At 43.3% G+C, this 17,816-nt stretch overlaps 1 protein-coding gene across 6 annotated transcripts in view; it reads right to left on the reverse strand.

Moving 5' to 3' along the window:
- The window catches only part of NRXN3 (neurexin 3), a 1,487,041-nt gene that overhangs the window by 506,289 nt on the left and 962,936 nt on the right, over window positions 1-17,816 (reverse strand). For 2 of the 6 annotated variants that reach the window (XM_054691893.1, XM_054691891.1), the window contains exon 1: window positions 12,708-13,837. The exons of the other annotated variants lie outside the window; for them this stretch is intronic. In XM_054691893.1, the coding sequence (XP_054547868.1) occupies window positions 12,708-12,942 (235 nt within the window). In that variant the 5' untranslated portion in view covers window positions 12,943-13,837. Of the gene's footprint in view, window positions 1-12,707; window positions 13,838-17,816 lie in introns of those variants that run through there. 6 annotated transcript variants of the gene reach the window in all.

Consider the following 17,816-nt stretch of genomic DNA (forward strand, 5'->3'; position numbering starts at 1 on the left):
TTACTCTTTCCTACATAATATATAATTGCCCTGGTAATACACTACACATTTACCACATCCCAGATTTAAAATATTCATCGAGCACACAATGTATGCAAGAAAATATCCTAGTCACTTAGAGAAATAAGATGAAACTGCCACAGTGAAACACACTATCTGGGCCCTCAGTGCCATCATCCTATGCTGAAGCATGATCTTTGGATAGCTTCCATTTTGGACAGATTGTACACTTTTTATGACAAACTGTCTTCAGTCAAGAGCTCCTCGGGTAGTTAATGGTGTCTTGTGATGATCCTTAAAACTCTCCTCTCATTTTACTCTTGATTAAAAAGAAAGAAAGCGCGGGATCTTAGCCCTTGACTGATTTACACTTCAATTTAATTTCTCCTTTTCTCTTTCCTCTTTCCTTTCACTGGATGAAACCTTCCATGTAATTAAGCTCGAAAGCTCTCATCAAATGGTTTGATTGAACTGCGGCACACATTTCCCTTACAGGCTGCTGGGGTGGAGAGAAAGTGGGGGACCCTGGGAGGGAGTGGTGTGCTTGGAGCAGAAACTGCGTCCTGTGATGGCAGGGAAGGGGTGTGAGCACCTGGGAGATCCAGGCTACCATGCTCCTCTCCGCGCCTGCTGTGCTGCTTTCCTTCTCCACTTGGGCCAGAGACTGTCCCAGACTCCCTGTCCACAGTGAATCAGGTGGCCTCTGGGGAGTCTGAGCCCCAGCTTTGTGCTGCAGCAGAAAGAAGACCCAACAGAGAATCTAACATTTGCACTTGCTCTAAACTTGAAAAGCATGATTTTTGATCAATTCACACACACCTGATCTGTTAGCCTCTTTACATGCAAAATAATTTAACGGAGAAAAGATCCTTAAAAAACGTCCTCCAAGTCCAGCATTTGATAACTCCACAGATGCAAAGGAGCATTTGAGTCCAATGAAGGCCATTCATCAAAACATTCTTTCAGTGGCAGTGCTGCGGGGCCTGAGGAACCTCAGTGCTCAGGCTGTGAGTCTAAGTCAGTGTTATTGAGTTACCTTGTGCAGGGAAATGAGGAAGCACTATATCAGTATCATCTGAAAGAGAGTTTTTATAAGGCAGTTTGTTTAATGGGTCCTTCATGACTGGCAGAGGGTGGAGTTGCAGCACATACACAAAATCCCCTCTAGCATAGGAAGCCCAAGAAACACGAGATATCTCAAGAGAGGGATTTGCTATAGAGGCCAGTCTCCAGGTTTACATTCCTATTTCACATGAAAGCTGTCCCCCTCCTAGATTGTAACTGTCATGTTAACATGAGCCCCCTGGGACAACAATGCACTGATAAGTGATATCAGAGCAGTAAGAAGCAGATACTGAAACATCCCTACATCTGTTATGCACAGCAGCCTTAATCCTCTGTCTTATCTTTACATTTCAGACCAAGAGCTAATTAGGTTACAACCCAAGCCCTCATTTACTTTGTTCTTTGTTTTCTTCTAACTCACACATTCACCCACATGTGCATGAACACACACCTACATGCACACTGCAAAGTCCTTCCACTCTTGCAATATCTGTTTCATTAGTTTTACTCTGATACTTAATGAACTACTTTCATATGTATGAAAGGGTAAGAATAAAAGTAGATTCAAAGGTGATCTAAAAAGAGTAAAAAGGTATTTTAGAAATCATCAGCATTTTGCTTATCAGTACTGATAGAAAGGTGAATGTCAAACTTGCAAAGACAAAAGCTGGCAGGCCACTTGAAGATCACTAATCACAATTCTCTCATGTTGCAGGTGAAAGAACTAAAAACAGGAAGGCTTGATGGTTTGCCTGAAATTGAATTTGAGGAGAAAGACTACAATAAATGCTGGAAAGTAAAGTTTCTGATAAATGAGTTTCTTACAGTGAATCAAAAATAAGGCATGTGAGTCACCAGCAGGCTTTTTCATCAATGAAAGTGTCCCTCACTCTTGCATCCCTTGACAGAACATGTAACCATTCTCTGCCAGCTGACTCTAAAATATATGGATAGCTTCCAAAGGTTGTACAAGAATTACAAATATAGGAAACTGTCCTTATGTGTTGGTCTCTACCAAGAAAATGCCCCCCACTTGCACAGATTACCTAACCTACAATTTCAGCCAACCCAAAGGGTTAATTGCTTAGTAAGCAGAAGAACTTGTGTGAACTGCTTAACTCTCTGAGGCTCAATTTCTTTTCTTCTAATTTCATGATAATAATAGAACCTACCTTGAAGGATGGTTGGTAAAGATTAAATGAGGTAAGCTAGAGCATTTGGCTCAGTATCTGACACAAATTAAATGCATACTATTAACTGTTAACTTTAGGATATATTCATAGTCCTCATAATTAATCCTGGCTGTAGGTAAAACATTAAAAGACCCTTTAAAAAGAATAAGGGAATAATACCTTGAGAATTTTTCCAACTCCCAGGTAATATTGTACATATATTTAAATATTAAAAGCACAGATTTAGATTCAAACTCTTCAAACTCTTTGGAGACTCAACCTGGTATCTATTTGACTTTAGGCAAGTGACTCAAATATTCTAAGCCCCAGTGTTTGGATCTTTAAAATGGGAACACAATTGTATCTACTTATGTCTAAATGAACTCAAACATTTAAGACAGTATCATGCACATTGAAAGAGCTAATAAAAAGTGATGCATAATAATAATGAAGAGTATAGTAGGTATTAATGCATTTAAAAAAAAACTTTTTTTAAAGTTTATTTCATCTAAGAAGATTGAATTGAGATAAGTAAACACTGGAAGATGCCCATCTAATTATGCAGATGATGGTTGATGGAAAGAGAGATTCAGTATCTAAATCAAAGGAAACAATACAAAAAAACCTTGACTATACAAGCCACAGGACCCTCCTCTGCCCAAATTATTCAGCAGGCTAAATTTAACCCTTTATTCATTCTTTTGAAGTCTGGCAAAGAATGGAAAGCTGCTAAAACTGACTCCAAGAATCTAAAAGGGTCTTGCTTTGTCTTATCTGCCATCTGGTTGTTTCCCTAAAGGCTTTTATTAAAACTAGGATTTCAAAACAACCAGAGCTACTTTATCAGTTAATACTTATAAAGAAATCCCCAAGTCTCTGCTGGTCACCATTACTTGCTCATGCTAAGTCTGGGGATTTGAAGGCAAGAATTAAATGGAACGTGGAAGCCTATTTCAAATTTTCAATCCAGGCCAAGCCTGGAGAAGTTAGTTCCTTTTGGGTAGCAGCACCCCTACCGTGCAGGTAATTGTCTCTGAAGCTGCGGGCCACACACCTGTGCCTTTTTTCAAGACTTGCAAGCGCTTCATAAAAAAGAGCTCTCTGTGGCAATTTCAAATATTAAAAAGAGCTCATTTCATTTGGTTATTTGAACTGATTACTTCTCCCTTCTTGTTTGAGTCTCTGCAGACAGCCAAGCCCTGCCTATCTCCTCCTCCTTCCCTTCTATGACAACATCAAATGACAAAGGTGCAAAGCAAATAAATGTTAAGTAAAACAGCGACACTGGTTCAGTTTATTCTGTGCTCTATCAACCCCCTCTACTGCCTAGCAACCGGGTGGCTCACCCTGAGTTCATTTTCATTTTAATGCACCACACAGAAAAGCCGCCTAAATATATGCCCCAGTTCTGAAGCATATAATCTGTAAACTACAGGAACAGGCGGATCATTTCCATTAGTTTCTTATGTAGCAAAAACCACAATTTGCACTCAAAGCGTGTAATTATATTCAAATTCTGAAAGACTGCCTCGAAAATAGTTGAAATTCATAGTTTGGGGGAAAGTCACTCAGGAGCACACATGGTTATGCTTTAATATGGGGGTGACAGGAATATTTCAAAACTGTAACAAAGGGAGGGTGAGGGCAGAGCTTCAGTACACGTGCCTTGCTCATTTCTAGGGGTTTCACATTCAGATAAATAGCTGGTAAACCAGGGGCGGGGACTGGGCAGTGAACATGTCCCTGAACAATAATTTGGTGTGGATTCCAGATAAGAAAAAGTGACAGGTGAGTACTCAGGTCACTTCCCCCCAACTTTCTGGTGAACGAGACCCAAGAAGACAGGAAATGTCTCCCTGCCTGGGGCCCCAAGTCTGGACACTGTCTCACACTGGAGTCTCCCATACAGAAGCTGCTTTCAGAATATCCCCAAGAAACCCTACCTCTTAACATAAAATTAGGTATCTATTAGAAAGATGCTCATGAAAGATTAATTTTTACCAAAGACCAGAAAAGTCCATTGCTGGCTTGCTACCAGAATCCTTTCCTGCAGGATTTAACCTAGCGCAGGAGAGACAAATCCACAGAGATGGGAGCCAAGGTTGGAATGTGAGAAAGGGTATCGAAGGAGTGAGATGTTGGCATTTCTTCAATAGAACAAAAGAGAAATGATGGACTTGGGGTCATACTGTTCCCCCACTGATCTGACACTGACCAGATGCCCTTGGCCAACTCTCCAATTTGCCCATCAAGAAAAGTAGAGGATCAAATAACCCCCCAAGTTCTCCTTTAACCTTAAGCTTTTAGAGCCTACTGGTGTGCTTTTTTGAGGGGTGTAAGACAGACTTCTCCTGTCCTTTGACTTTTACAGAATATGACTGTGTTAGTCCCAAACAATCATATGGCTTCTCACCCATAATTTACCTGCTATTTAAAAACATGTACCATGTGTGAATGTTTGATCTAAACCAGCCCTTTTAATTAGTATCCCCTCATGTCATAATGGGTTTAGGATACTGGAAAACATTCAAATACTTATTACGAAGCAGACCCTCTCAAACATGAGTGGGAAAAGAATGGCATGCACATTGACCTGAATGCTTCATTAGCCTGCACTCTCTATTCCTGACAAAAGAACCTGCTGTGTTTGTTTTCTGTCTGTTGCTCAAGATAATAGACTCCTTGGTATGGTCACAAATGAGTTGGGGTCCTGGCTCTGCTGCCATTTTCCTTTGGTCAGGCCACTTATTGATCTGGATCTCACTGTTTTTATTTATGAAACAGTGGTAACCTTATTAAAGGCAAAGGATCGTGAGGATTAAATGAAATCATGGATGTGAAGCAATAGAGGAGTGCCTGGTACACGGTAGGTGTACATTGTGTGTTGGTGTACAATCCAAACAATTCAGTCTCAAAACTCTAGCTGTAAGTAGAAATAAATCACTTGCTCTTTATAAACTCAGTTGCTACTCTGCCCCCTGCCCTGATATGGCTAAACACAGCACAGCATTTTAAACATAATGCAGAGCTCCTTTCTACTATTATAAGGTGTGTTTAAATGGAAGCTGTGTTCTTCCAGCCTTGGCATGACTCTGTGGTGAAGTTGGATTGCAGCTTTATAATATCACAGTGTGCCACTCTTGTATATTATGCTACTTCTGTCAGAGAGGAAAAGAGAAAACCTGACTAGTGGCATTGGTGTAAGTTATGATATTCAAGAAAATAGACTTATAAAATAACAGGCAGACCCATGGCTCTCCAACAGGTTTAAGATGCACAGCGGGGTCTTTAAAGATAAACATACAGGTGAATCATGCAATCCAGGGCTGAGAACCACTGGGAGAGATCATCTTACTCGAGCCCCTCATGAAATGAAAACTTCACCCAGTTGTAGTATTAAGGCACATACACACTACAAGCAGTAGGAAAACCACAGTCAAAGGGACAGGATTGGGAAGAAGATCAATATTTTGCATAGAATGTTTAAAAGTGAAAGGATTGATACAATTAAAACAGGATCATATCCAAAATCATGGAGTTTTTCAAGGAGAAAATGAGAGTCAAATCTATGACCCGGCACCATGTCCTCCCCCACAAGAGTTTTGGCTTAAAATTGGCTCCACAAAGTCAACATCAAGGATTCTGGCAAAACAATGCTCTTCTGTCTCCTCTATAACCTTCGAGTCCTGGCAAGCAAAAGTCTCAGAAATGACATTTAAAGGAAGCTCTCCATTTTCAGTTCTTAAAAGAGATGTCTTAAGAAACCTGTCTTACCCGTTTATAAACTGGCTTAAAAATTCTAGTTTCAATGGATGTTAAGCATCACACAGGATGTTTAAACTCTATACAAGTTTGCGGGAAACAGGATCCTGATTCTGAATGTCCAACATGGTCTCAAAATATTTTTAGCGGCCTCTCCCCTTCCACTTCACTAGATTTCTAAGCCTCTAAATGGTTTGCTGTAATTTTGTTGTTCCGGGCTAAAATGTGCTTGATGTACGTTTCTGCCTAGGAAGACAGTTATCAGAAGGTACAAGCTGACCACAAACGCTGTCTCTTTTTTGTGTGTCATAAACAAGAAACTACATGTTTAAGTTTTCTCCTCTACATTTCCTTAAAGAACTAGTAAGTAAATCAAGTAATGCCCTTGACAGCAAAATGTGCTACTACAGATGGGGAAATGAGAAGATTTACTATATGTATTACTTTTTACCTCAACCAGCAAACATTCAAGACTGAATTGTGATTTTGTACAAGGAATTGAAAAGCATTATCATTAACATATTTCTTGTACCATATTTAAACTGTATGCAGTGGCTTACAATGTACAAACACAACTTGCTGAATTCTCCGTACAATCATGAAACATACGTATGGTGAGAACTATTGTTGCTATTCCCAGTTTAAAGATGAAGAAATTGAATCTTAGGCAGGTGACTTATCCAGGTTCACAAAGTTGCTAAGTATCAGGATGAAGATTGTCACCTATTCCTCTGACTTTAAATCTTAGGGTTGATTGTTTCCGCCCCCACCTGACATCACACTACCCATTATAACTCTACTGTCATTCAACTGTCATCCTTATTAGCACACATTCTCAAAATCACATCTCAGAAATATCTGAATACAGAACCCAACCTTGTCTCCTTCCCCCAAACAAATGAATAGCTTGTTTGGAATGTATAGCAGTGAGGGCTTTATAAATGCAACACATTTCTTCATCTTACCACACAACCATGACTGAGTCACGAAGTAAACAGGTTACATCATATGTTTTAAGGTGCACTTGAACAAAATAAAAATCCAATAGAAAGGGAAAACTGACTCCTTTTTAAGAGAACATATTTTTACCAGTTGCCAAAAATTAATTATTCTTTTACTTATTTAATATGTTTTTCTTCACTGATGGATGAGATGTGAATAGAGTTGATGGTGTGTGTCTCTGGAAAGGAAAAGGATGAGCCAGTAAAGTTCACACAGGAAGTCATTGGGAGGGCAGGTGCTGGCCTGGAATGGAGGGGGCTCTGAGGGGAAGCCTTGGAGTTTGTCTGCAGAGCACATCGTGCCTGCAGTCAGAGAGAATTAGTCTACATGTCATCATGTGAACTTGGTCACACAAGATAAACTGAGAGGAAAGCAAACACAAGTTTCAACTAAGCCTTTGATTCTGTTTTCTCCACATGTGTAAACAGAACTTTTCCTCTTGAGGAACCATCTTACCCACTTTGTGAATTGCTACTATTGTCACAGAAGGTTTTCTTTTTCCATTGTGGAAGTTCAAGTTCAACAGAGATTCACTGAACTGTGTAGTTTTATGCCTTCCCAATGAATGCCTTATCTGGGAGGACGTGGAGGGAGGCCCTCCACCTTCAAATTCTCAAGTGACAGCTCTAAGACCTAGTACTTCAGAATATGACTATGTCTGGAGAATGTGCCTTTTAAAGATTGATTAAATTAAAATGAGGGATTTAGAAGGCTCCCTAATCCAGTCTGACCGTCTGACGGGTGTCCTTATAAGAAAAGGACACAGAAGATGACATTGGGATGTGTGCACACAGGTAAGACCATATGAGGACATGTTGTAAGCCCAGGAAAGAGGTCCCTGAAGAAATTAAATCTGCCAGCACCATCATGGACTTCTATCCTCTCTAGCTCTGAGAGAAGACATCATGGTCTTTAGGCCACCCAGAGATTGTTATTTTTTAATGGCAGCTTTCACATATTAAGACAGGGAGGGAAATGTGATCAGCTCAGCTTCAAAGTTTATCTTCAGAGATCACCGAGGATCCTAGCAAAGAAGTCTTCTGAGATATAAGTTCATTCACGAAAATGCAAAATGGAGGGGCCTCCCTGGTGGCGCAAGGGATTATGACGCAATCTATGAAGCTGTCCGCAGCCTCTGCAGTACGAGTTCGATCCCTGGCCAGCCAGGGAGCAACCCACATGGCACAGCAGACCTCTCCTGACTTGCCCACTGCTCTCCTCAGCAGTGTGCTTTAGTCAAATCTGCCTGTTCTATTCCCCACTCTGTCTCTGGTGAATCCTCTCACGCCCCACACCTCTGGCCTGTACCCCAGCTCTTATATGCATAAATAAATACATCTTTAAAGAAATGCAAAATGGAATATATTACCTCTTCCAGATTCAAAGTCTGACAATAATGGAATAAATACTACAATAGAATTCTAGTCAACAGCCTATTGGGGGATTTTCTTTTCTCCTGAAAGAAATTGCTCCAATTATCTCATCTTCTCTCCCTATGACATGACAGGCCTCACTTTGACCCCAATGACCCATGTCCCAAAGAAATTTACAGTAGGGCAGTGCACTCTTCCCAGGGTGATCTTGCAAGAACTAGTTAATCTCCAGACTCATCACTTGCCAGCAAATTTTAGAGAGGAAAAACAATGCATCTAGAGGAGAGAGAGTAGGAGAATCCAATTCAATTAATTCATCACCAAGTCCAAAGACGTATAAATCTTATCATTTTATCTGTCAACCAACATCATGAATTATTCAGCAAACTGAATCCCAAGAAGGAGGGGAGTGAGAAAGTGGTTAGAAAGCAGCTGGATGAGCAGAAGAAAGTGCTCAATAGATCAGAGTAAAACAAGCCCCATGGCTAGAAAAACTTAAGAGGTGGGTCGCTGTGACAGTGAATGAGTAGCTTGACATAGGACCCCCGGCTATGAGCCCCATCTGGGACCACCACCCCCACTTCTGCTAAGATGATACAGAAAGGACTTATGTTGCCCCCCTCTCCCTCCCACACCCATCCCTTAGTTTCTAAGCAAGAGACTTTCCTCTTACAATTAATTTCTATGTTCTCATCCAATTCTCTCAAATGCCTAAGAAGTGAGAAGGTTTGCTATTTTGTGGGAAATAAAATGAAAGGCACATGCTAAACTTAGGACCTTAGAGCAACCTGTTTCTAAGTTAAAAGCATTAAAGTATTTTTCATAGAAACACATGGGAGTTCTTCTAAGTGGAACAGAGGGAAAATGAAGGAAAAAAATATATAAAACTCCCTTATGAGAAGGTTGGTAACAAATTATACTTTAGTATTTGTGTGCCATATGACTAAACTACCAAGATGCTTTGATCAACATGACATCTAATAATGGAAATAAAATCAAGGATGAAATACAGCTGGATGGATACTTTAACCGAAGGATATAAATCTGCATTTTAATAAAGGCTATTTAGATTTTATATTAATTAATTTTCCTTTGTATTTTGATTGCCCACCCTACCTCCATACTTTTAAAATTAGAAGCATTTATTGTTTATAGATGATCAAAATACTTCTGACACTATCCCCAGTTGAACACGATCATGTCTTCATTTTCTATGGTTAGCAAGTAGCCCACAGACTGACGCAGAGTAAGCGCTCAATAAATGATAGCTGAATGACTACTGAACATAAGGGAGGAAGAAAGAATGCAGGCAACCTGAGAAAAGACATTGGCCAAATGAATAAACTTAGGAGCTCACAGTTAAGAGGAGAGTTAGTTCTCTCCTGAGAAACAAGCCTCACTTGAGTCTATCTGGTGAGACTACACACAATCTGAGCCCCCCACCCCACTCTGTCATTCCCCACTCATAAAGGACCTCAGCCTTTCTAGGAAACCCTGGGATAAAGACTTCAGGCATATCTACACATAATCAATTTTTGAAAGATCAGAATCAAGCATGGGGAAAAGACTAGGTGTTTCTATCTGGTTGAGTCCTAATCCCACTACAGGGCAGGATGGTTTAAGGAATGGGTGGAAACAAGTAATTAACATGGCAGCTCTGAGGACTTAAGGCTTCTCAGGAAATGGGCAAGAGTTGAACAAGGTTAGTAGTTAGTAGAAACAAACAAAATTATTTCTTGAATCCAAAATAGAGACTCAAGGCTCTAGTTTTTATTTTATACCAGAATGAACAGAAGGGAACAGGAAGCCAGTTGTCTATTGTCACAGATTTTAGCAGACAATAGAGCTTGCTGCATTTAACTTTGGAGTAAGGTTGGCAGAAAACTACCAGGAACAGTCATTAGTTTCATGGTGCTTTGCCTCCTACCACCTCCATGCAAAAAAATATTTTAAAACAATTGCTGTTACTAAACCTTTGTCTTGGATGGGGGGAAACACATGTACTCTAAGGAAGAATGAGAGGCTCACTAGCAACACACTGAGGGGTCTCCTGGTCCTTTCAAAACACAGAAGATCACAGTTTAAAATGTGGGATTGGAGCCAGAAATGGGAGCATTTTGTTGATTGCTGCTTTTCTTGATTCCGAGCTCAACCACATTAATTAAATATGCAAGAAACATACCTAATACAGAAGCATTCACTTCCCAAGCCCCAAATCAATGGGATGGGATTTGAGGATTGAAAGAGGATAAGGAAGACTTGACTCCTTGAGCTTTCTTATCTAGCCTCCCAAACCCTGGAGTTCACTGCCTTCTACAGCTCTGTGGGTCCAGGGCATTTTTTAGGGTCTCCAATCATTTAATTTCTTTGTTCCACTTTTCCATCACCCTGAATCTTGTCAGATGCAGGATAATGAGAAACCAGACTGGGTACCAGTCAAAAAAAAAATTAAAGGGTACCCAGCGACTGATTATTGAAGAAATGAGATAAAGAAGAGTTGCATTTGACTTGTGCAAGGCTCAACCCTTTAGCACAGTTGTGGGGAGAGGGTGGAGGGAGAAGGGAGAGAGAGATTGACAGTCTTAGGAACCCCTGAGAAATGCTGCTCTGCAAATTCCATTACTTAGTAGTAGCAGGTTTTAACTGTTTACTTCCCAAACAGAAAACATCAAGACCCCGCTGGCCTATAACCTCTAACTAATGCATAATCTTCATCTCCCTGCTGATCATTTACACTCATTAGCAAAATTTAGCTAATTATCACTGAGTTTAATTATGGCTATTAGTAATTGTCTGGCTTCCTCCATCCCCCACTCCCTTTCTCTTCACTCCCACTTTTGTACAATCCCACTCCCAAACTCTCTCTCCCCCTAGAAGCTAAACATTTCCATTTCAATAAAATTGCTTTTGTTTTTTGGGGGCAGTTGCTCTTTTCTCTTCTAGGATTTTATTTATTTATTTAGCTTTAAGGAACCCAGCAGGAGTCACAGAGACAACAGCTACTAGATCCAGATCAAGCATTCCCTCCTTCCCACCACCAAACCCCCTTTACCAACCTTATATGCTTTGAGCTGCTTGACAACTCCATCAAATAAAATTTAAAGAGCAAGCCAGAAAGTGCCAGAGTACGTGCTGGCATTTTCTCAACGTGCTTCCACTTAACACTACAGACAGCATAGCAGAAGCCCAGGGCCAGGAGGCAGCAGGAAGAACTGACACTGAGCATGGGATCTGCATGTTACAGGTCTTCAAAACACAAGCCAGGGCAGGGGACCTTGCCTGTGGTTCACTCCTGCTGCTCCCTGGAGAGCTGCTCCTGCAGTTGGGCTCTGTGTTTCCTACTCTCCCCTCCAGCAGAGTGAGTGCATAGTAAACAAATAATGAAGTGCCCTTCTTTAGAACAGTTTACTACAGCGAGCTCCGAGCTCCTACCTTCATGGCAGATACTACCCTTTCAAAGCCAGCCTACTCAGAGCTGAATATATTTTTAAGAACCATTGATCTCTTCCTTCCATAGCTATGCAAAGGAGGGTTGTTTGATGCAAAACACACCCCACCTGTTTAGTGTGAACAAAGCCCTCATGCTACCTTTAATTGAAATAGCATTTGCAAGAATGATGGGCTCAGACTTACTGTAATTTACACTTGGCTAAATTATCAATGGACTTTGTCTTATCTAATATATCACTTCCTCTCGGGTAGTTAGCAACATTAAATGTACGTTTTTTTGCCAGAGCTGCTGCTTTCATCAGACATGTGCACAAAATATAAAGCTGCTCAAATGAACAACAATGACCACTGGCTATTAATCATATTTTCTGCTTTCTTACACTCTGCTACCCTCCCTGACCTTTACCACACAGGCCACTTTATAGCAGTTTCATCAACTTCAGGCTGAAGACCTAAGGCTTCCTGCTGCCTGCTATTTCCCCGTGACTAGCTCCCCAACAAGATCTGAGAGAAGGGTGAAAGCAAGGTGAATGAATGAATCTCAAAGTGCAGCACTGGGACTTAGCAGATAAGTTGCCTGCCACAGGGGTGAAGGAGGTGTAAGGTTGCAAAGGGGAGAACGTGGTATTTGTACAGCAGCTATGAATAAGGGAACTAAGGAGAGAACCTTTAGGGAAAGTCTGGGAGGGGACATGGAAGGGGGGCAGAACACAGGAGCTTTTCAAGGGAAACTGGACATTCTCTTCTTTCATGCACATGCGATGCTTTCCATCATTTTAAATTCAGTTTTTGATTCTCTTCCCACCTTTGACATTACCTGAGAGGCGAGTGGGTTAAGGAATTGCTATGCCCCACTAAAAGGATAAAGAGCAGAGAGACCCACCGTGCCCTCCTCGAAGGGAGACAGGGGAGCGATAGATAGAAATAGGCACTGAGTGATGCTTGCTGCCGTGGAAGTGGTGCTCGTGCTGAGAGTTAGACCCCGGCGAGGAAGAGGAAGCTACATGAGAGGAACTCCACACAGAGCTGACGATACATCCCCAGAAGAGGGACCATATCCCAAGCGTCCAGGCCGGCTGACGAGGAGGGCTCCGTCTCGCGTGGATTCTCGGGTGCATGGTCAGTGCACTGGACCACCACAGATGGGCAGTTTGAATTCCAGCCAGCGAAGGATAATGAAGTTCATGGTGCCCAGGGGCCCATCATAGCAGGAAGAAGACTTGCCCAAATTGTGGAGAGAGAGAAGGAATAAGCACTTTCAAGACAGATGGTGAATCAGTTAAAAAAAAAAAAAACTACTTTAAAAAGGGCAAAAGCCTCCCTTTTCCCAAGCTGAAATTTAGGATGCCGAAGTCCACCCAGGCATAGCGACCCTCCTAGGGAGTCCCGGAATGGCACACATGTCAGGGGGCAGGCCGGGCGCGGCTGCCTCCTGATTGCCGGGCACCTCGGGTCTGGAGACTCAACTGCTCACTCCGGGAGGCACACAGAGCAAAGGTGGAAATCAAGGAAGAGGAGCCAGCAGGAGACCCAAGGAGGCTCAGGTTAGTTTATCCCAACATCCAAGCAGTTTGAACATGTTCCCTTTCTCCACTCGCAGGCGATGCAATGCAGAACTGTCAGGTTCCCGGGGGCGGCAGGTGGGAGAGTTGCTCGCGTGCTCCTCGGAGTCTCGGCGAAGGGCGTGGAGGCTGTTAACCCTGTGCGTCCTGGAAGCGTGCCACGGAGCAGCCGCTCGCGTCTGGGGTCTCCCAACTGGAGGACAATCTGTAGCAGCAAGAGCAGCAGCGGGAGCAGCCGGAGACGAGCAAGAAGCTCTGGAGGGAAAGAGGAGGCGCAGGAACCCGGCGCGGAGCAGCCACCCAACGAGCGTGGCACCGGGCGGGCGGAGGGCGGCGGGTGGGCGAGCGTGGAGAGCCAGAGAGGAGATGCCCGGCAGGCGGCAGAGGTGGCCGAGAGGCGGGCGGGCGCCGGCAAAGTGCGCGCAACTGGGAGGCACAGGTGAAGTGAAGCGAGGAGTTAGGGAACCAAATTCACAAATGGGCAAGTCATATGCAAATAGCGCACTCCCGGGAGCAAATCAGTGCAGCCCGAGCGCTCTGCCGAGGGACTGGCTGGCTCGGGGAGGAAGGAGGGGCCGAGCGCCCCGGAATCCCGGCCCCCCATTCAAGTACACGCGCATCTTACACCCGCGCGCGGGCCTCCCGCGCACACGCCGGCGCCCGCCCCGCGCTGCGCTCCGGGGAGCAGGGGGTGGCGGGGGAGCTGTGTGTGTGTGTGTGTGTGTGTGTGTGTGTGTGTGAGTGTGTGTATGTGTGTGTGAGTGTGTGTGTGTGATGGATAGTGCAATGCTGAGCCCCCTTTTATCACTCCTTTCCTTCTCCCCTCCCAGCGCATCGAGCCAAGTTCGGCGGGCGATTAAGTCACCTTTTGTAATTTGCTAAGAAAAAACGCAGCCGGCAGCTAAAGCCGAAGTCGCCCCAAATAGAAATAAAAATAAACCCCTTGAGTCAGCGGGAACGCCGGGGCGGCGCGCGGTGGTGCAGCAAGCGAGCTCCCCACCCCCGGCGGGCGGTCAGGCGGGTCTCTCCTGGGGCGCAGATGTCCAAGGCTCCATCCCAGGGGCAAATGGTGGCAACCCGACTCCTGGCTCTTCGTAAGTGAAGGCGGAGGGGAGTCCTGGCACCCGAGGGTGAGGGCTTGGTGGCTGACAGACGGCGCAAAGGTGGCTTCCATGCCGGTGGCCAGGGCACTCGTGGGAGCCAGAGGTTGGCACCCGCGCTGGCCGTGCTGGTCAGAGAACCTCAGAAGGCACGAGGGCTGCGTGCGCTGGCGGAGGAGAGTAGCTGGCCTGATTTGGACTGGCCTCCGGGGAGGCGGCCCTGAGTTGGGGAAGCCCCTGTGGCCTCCACGCATGGCTTTTGCATGCAGGCTGAACCCACCGCGGAGAGCAGGAGCGGCAGGAGCAGGCTTGGTGCCCCATAGTGGCATCTGTGACTCCAGCAGGAGGCTGACCCAGGGCTGTCGCTCTGCCAGGGCACTGGGGATATTCTCCCCTAGGAAGCCTCCATGTCCCCACTCCCTCCCTCCACTGCTGGTACTACTAGATCAGGGACAGGACCACAAACCCTACTGGCAGCCCTGAGACCAGCCCTTTTCCACCTGGGTGCTGCTAATTTGGGCTCTCTTCTCACTCACCTCTTTCAAACAAGCACATTCCATTTGATGAAGAGTAGGGGGTAGAGGTGGGATTGGGGGAGAAGCCAGTGGACTAATACTTGCTGATTAAATCGTATTTATATACTATCTGAGACTTACTGGTTAAATCTTAGTATCTATGTTGTATTTGGGTGACATTTCTTTGTTTTTTAAATTTTTTTAAGATTTATTTTTATTTATTTATTTTTAAAGATTTATTTATTTGTTTTTTATACAGGAGCTGGGGTACAGGCCAGAGGCACAGGAGAGTGAGTGAATTCACCAGAGACAGAGCAGGGAGCAGAAGGGGGAGGGGGAGACAGGAGAGGTCTGCCTCACCATGTGGGTATCTCCCTATCTGGCTGGGAATCGAACTGGTGCTGCAGAGGCTGTGGACGGCTTTACAGTGCAGCGCGCATCCGAATGCGCCACTGGGGAGGCCCTGACATTTCTTTTTTAAAAAGGAGCTTCCACACCTTTATATTCCTACTCTCAAAGAACATTTCAAAACCCCCAACTGCGGATAAAGAACAGGGATTAAGACAGTGCTATTCATCTTTGGGACACCCCAAGGAGATGTTGCAGAAAATAGCATTATATGTCATGCTAACAGATAAAGATAGGAAACCTATGGATGATCTCTTCAAGGTCAAATATCAAGTCCATTTCAGAATTTATGATGTGCCTTGGTATTCTGGTTCTGAAATTGGCGTTGTCCTAAATGTCCACTTATCCCAAAGCAAATGATGCTCTGTCAGCCCAAATCCTCAGGCTCTCACTCCCAAGGATCCCCAGGGCAGTGGCCGGGGACAAGCTCCTTCATGCCCTTGAGCGGAGGCCTACAAACACAATGTCTTCAACAAGCAACAGGTACACAGGGAAACAAGGGAGAAGAGCAGTTTACAGAGACTCAAAATAAGCCTGTTTCCTCTTTTGTAAAATGTAGATAAGGCCTTCTCTTATGAGGATGTTGGGAGTTGTAAATGAGATAATGCAGACACAGAGCATTTTGCATAGCAACGGACTGAGAGTGGCAGTCCTCTTTGTTTAACAGAAAAATAAGGTCAAGCTCCAAGAAAGTTAAACACATGTCACATGTGTAGGGTCTTATGCTATTATCAGAAAAGTTAAAAAAAAAAAAAAAAAAAAAGTTAACATTCGCAGAGTCCTCCTTTAAAGGTAGAAGATGATTCCCATTCAACCCAACCACTCCTGGATTTAGTTTTCCAAATGGGCCCCCACTGTACTTTGGACTTATTATAACTCTGTATCATAACTGTAAAGAATCCTGGATAACCTGGCTTATGCCTTAATTCTCCAGCTCCATCTTCTGCTAAGTGACTCCTTAACTTACTGCCCTCCAGGTTCACAGACCCTTCTTCTGCCTTTTGAATGTGCTAGGTTCTTTCCCAGCCTTTATACTTGTTGGCCCTCTTGTCTGAAACACTTATCCAAGGCATTTTCATTTGGCCATTTCATTTCAAATACCACCTCCTCAGAGGCCCTGTCTGGCCCTCCTCTGAAGTCAGCTACCACCACCAGCCCTGAAAGGCACACTATCACACTGTGCTGTTTCATTTCCTTCATAGCATTCTCTGCTTTCTGAATCTATTTTAATCCATATCTGCTCATAGCCCTTAAAAAAAATGAATGTATGCTCCCTAAAAGCAGAGCCCTGTTTTTGTGCTCACCCCTGTATCCACATAGCAGGAGTTCAGCAAACTTTTGCTGCACAGAAGAATCCGATGAATCAATTGTCAATCTCATCCTGACGTTTGTATACCATTCCTTTCCCTGTGTTTACACTGGTTTTAGTGACAGTGATCGCCAGAGACACATATGTCTAGATTCGATGAGTTAACTATCCACATTCACAGTTTTCTTTTATAACTGGCACTGAATTGGAGACTCCATGTTTTATTTTGTCCCAAAGAAGTATGGAAGGCTTAGATGGACTTTCCAATTAATTCTCTGCTAGGTAATCAAGTGAAAATAAATCCTTAATGCATTATAACATCTGGAAAAGTTGCTGGTATGTCACAGCTGGAACTATTCATTTTACTTATCATACTTATACTTTATTTACATTTTTGCAAAACATTAAAATAAATGTGAATTCCCATAAGGCTGATTCCATTTGGAGAACCAGATGAATACTGAGAAGTCTGATGAGAAGACAAATGTAAAATGCAAGACTAGTTATATTTTCCTTCACCCACTCCCAAGAGGTACCCAAGAATTATCCTGATAAAATGGCTGTCCCTTTCCGAGTTAACACATCGCTTATTTCTGGTTGTGTGTGTTCTTTTAATTCTTCCTATCTCTTCTTCTAGTCAACACATCCTATTTAGACTTCTAATGTTTAGTGTTATTAGAGGTATTTTATTAGGCCATCAGAATTTATATTAGATTGGCGTATTAAATATATATATATATATATATATATATATATATATATATATATATTTAGACTTGCAGCTCCAATGATAGCTTCGAAGCAATGCCTACAGCAGAGTTCCACTGGAAGATTTGTCACCCCCTGGCTGATCACCAAAACCTCTTCTTCTGAGTTAGCTTCTCTACTGGGTCCCCTAGAGGATGAAGATGAGAGTCTACTTTTAAAACAGAAAAGACGTGAAGTAGATTTAGAAATGTTATATGCTCATCACAGACTTAAAGTTGAAAAGTATAAATAATTTCACAGGGACAACTACACTTAGCTCCACTTGGATAAAGCCCACGGAATCCTATCCAGTCTTTTTAGAATCTTAAGTTTCTGAATGGAATGCAGTGG

Source organism: Talpa occidentalis, unplaced genomic scaffold (genome assembly GCF_014898055.3).
Source record: "Talpa occidentalis isolate TD23 unplaced genomic scaffold, MPIMG_talOcc4v2.1 talOcc4.11, whole genome shotgun sequence".
NCBI classification, from domain to species: domain Eukaryota; kingdom Metazoa; phylum Chordata; class Mammalia; order Eulipotyphla; family Talpidae; genus Talpa; species Talpa occidentalis.